This window comes from Musca vetustissima, unplaced genomic scaffold (assembly GCF_032173495.1).
Source record: "Musca vetustissima isolate MV318-11 ecotype Yass unplaced genomic scaffold, APGP_CSIRO_Mvet_v1 utg31293, whole genome shotgun sequence".
Taxonomy (NCBI): domain Eukaryota; kingdom Metazoa; phylum Arthropoda; class Insecta; order Diptera; family Muscidae; genus Musca; species Musca vetustissima.
This window is the reverse complement of record NW_026877557.1, coordinates 186447-188454: the sequence shown is the minus strand read 5'-3', so window position 1 is coordinate 188454 and position 2008 is coordinate 186447. Positions and strand designations below refer to the sequence as shown.

General features: G+C 34.4%; 1 protein-coding gene across 1 annotated transcript; it reads left to right on the top strand.

Annotated features, from left to right (window-relative positions):
• Nucleotides 1–373: 373 nt before the first annotated feature.
• Nucleotides 374–928, top strand: LOC133322167 (RING-box protein 1A). Its single transcript, XM_061531211.1, has 3 exons — nucleotides 374–456; nucleotides 530–557; nucleotides 703–928. The coding sequence occupies exons 1-3, from the start codon at nucleotides 379–381 to the stop codon at nucleotides 921–923; spliced, it is 327 nt and encodes a 108-aa protein (XP_061387195.1). The 5' UTR covers nucleotides 374–378; the 3' UTR covers nucleotides 924–928.
• The last annotated feature ends 1080 nt before the right edge of the window (nucleotides 929–2008 follow it).

Here is a 2008-nt window from a genome sequence, read left to right as displayed (position 1 = left end):
GACATTTTTTTCTATAGAAAAAACAGACTTTAATCCGGAGGATACTTTTTTCTATAGAAAAAAGTTAGTCCTGAGACTAATCATAAACAATGGCTCTATTTCATAAATAACTGTCCGTGTTGCCAACTCTAAATATGAATGGGAGAGGCCTTGCCAGTAGTGAGTTTGTGAAACGATTACGATAACATTCTGTTGTTTGTAAGTACCCGGTGCAAAAGTAATTGCTTTGGCATAATCGGTTCACTGACTGACAAGACTTTGCAAATTTGTCGAGTTGACGGCAACAAAAAGAAACTAAAAAAGGTAATTTTCAATAATTTCATTGTATTTACAAAAACTATTTACAATTATTTTTGTAATACCCTCTAGCCAACAAACATGGAAGTCGATGAAGAAGAGTTCGAGATGCCCTCATCCAGCAGTAAGGGTGAAAAGAAACGTTTCGAAGTGAAAAAGGTAGGCAACTCACTACAATAGTAAATATTTTAGCAAGTCATAAACAATTTTTATTTTTTTGTTTATTTTACAGTGGAATGCTGTAGCCTTGTGGGCTTGGGGTAAGTTGAATTTGTTTACGGCTACAACTTTTATTTTCGCCCTATACATAACCTTCAAAACTGTGTGTCATTTTGCTGCTTTGTTGTTTACATGGTTGGTTGTTCCTGTCGATTAACAGTTTCCTTCTTTTCTTTTTTTTCTCAGATATTGTTGTTGACAATTGCGCCATTTGCCGAAATCACATCATGGATTTATGCATCGAGTGCCAGGCGAATCAAGCCTCAGCCACCAGTGAAGAATGTACCGTGGCCTGGGGTGTTTGTAATCATGCCTTCCACTTCCATTGTATTTCACGTTGGCTAAAGACCCGCCAAGTTTGTCCATTGGATAACAGAGAATGGGATTTCCAAAAGTATGGACACTAGTGTTAGCTAACTGCCCTCTACTCTGATACTGGTACTTTAGTGTGTGTTATGCTAGAGTTTTGAATATTTAGGTTATTTTTATTTCTTTCTCTTTTGTATTCCATCATCTAATTTATATGTACGAAAATGTAAATTTTTGCATTAAAAACAAATATCTCTGATTCAACATGAAGTAATCTATGCTACTTTAAGAAGAAATTTGTTTTATTTGATTATATTCCACTACCAAGGGAATCTTGGCTCTTTATTACGTTGAATCGGAATAGTTTTGATTTGAATGAATGATTTGGGAATATCAGTGTGGCTGAGGATAAACGTAGATGAATTTATAAATACCTGATTGTTGTAGTTTTTGTAAGATATTTATTTAAATTATTTTCGAACAATTATGGAACAAAGAATTGTCGAGTTGTCAATGATTCATACTATGAATAAAGACTGATTTCCTAGATAAGGTTAAAGCAATTTTCCGGCTATATATGGGAAATTACAAAAATCTTTTAAATTCCTTGAAGCTGAGGTTTGCAAGGTTATAACTCGCGAAATATGAACATATTGCATATAATTTAAATTCAATTCTATAAAATGAAGTGTTCTTGTCAAAATCTTGAAATATTGGTAATAAATAATAAGTTGCGTGGAAGCTGTGATGGTGGTAATGTAAAAAAATGGGTGAAAATGTGTTGAAGCCAACGAGTTTTTTTGTGTTCGTTCCCGATTTGTGGCTAAACTACACAACGCACACACATGTGATCAGTGACTAAGTTGCAGAATACCCCATGGACAATATGGTTCTAATGTATGATTTTTCGATATAATCACTGCATCCACCCAAAATGGATGCTGACATTTTGAAGCCGGATTTTCGGTGTTTTTTGAATTTTTCTTATAATTAGGATGCGCATCCAGACAATAGAATAAACTAATTATAGGATCGTAGAACTAATGAGCCCGGATCTAATGAGCCCATCCATGTTCAATTCCGCCCATTAAAACGGCGGATATAGGTACCTTGAATGTGGGAAAAACTGCAAAAACTTATTTTGACAAATTCGCGTAAATAATCGCGGTTTTCTTCGAATTAA

Coding starts and splice junctions, on each gene's coding strand:
- LOC133322167 (XM_061531211.1), top strand. CDS start 379: ATGGAAGTCGATGAAGAAGAGTTCGAGATGCCCTCATCCAGCAGTAAG. Junction 457..529: donor AACGTTTCGAAGTGAAAAAG/GTAGGCAACTCA, acceptor TTTATTTTACAG/TGGAATGCTGTAGCCTTGTG. Junction 558..702: donor TGTAGCCTTGTGGGCTTGGG/GTAAGTTGAATT, acceptor TTTTTTTCTCAG/ATATTGTTGTTGACAATTGC.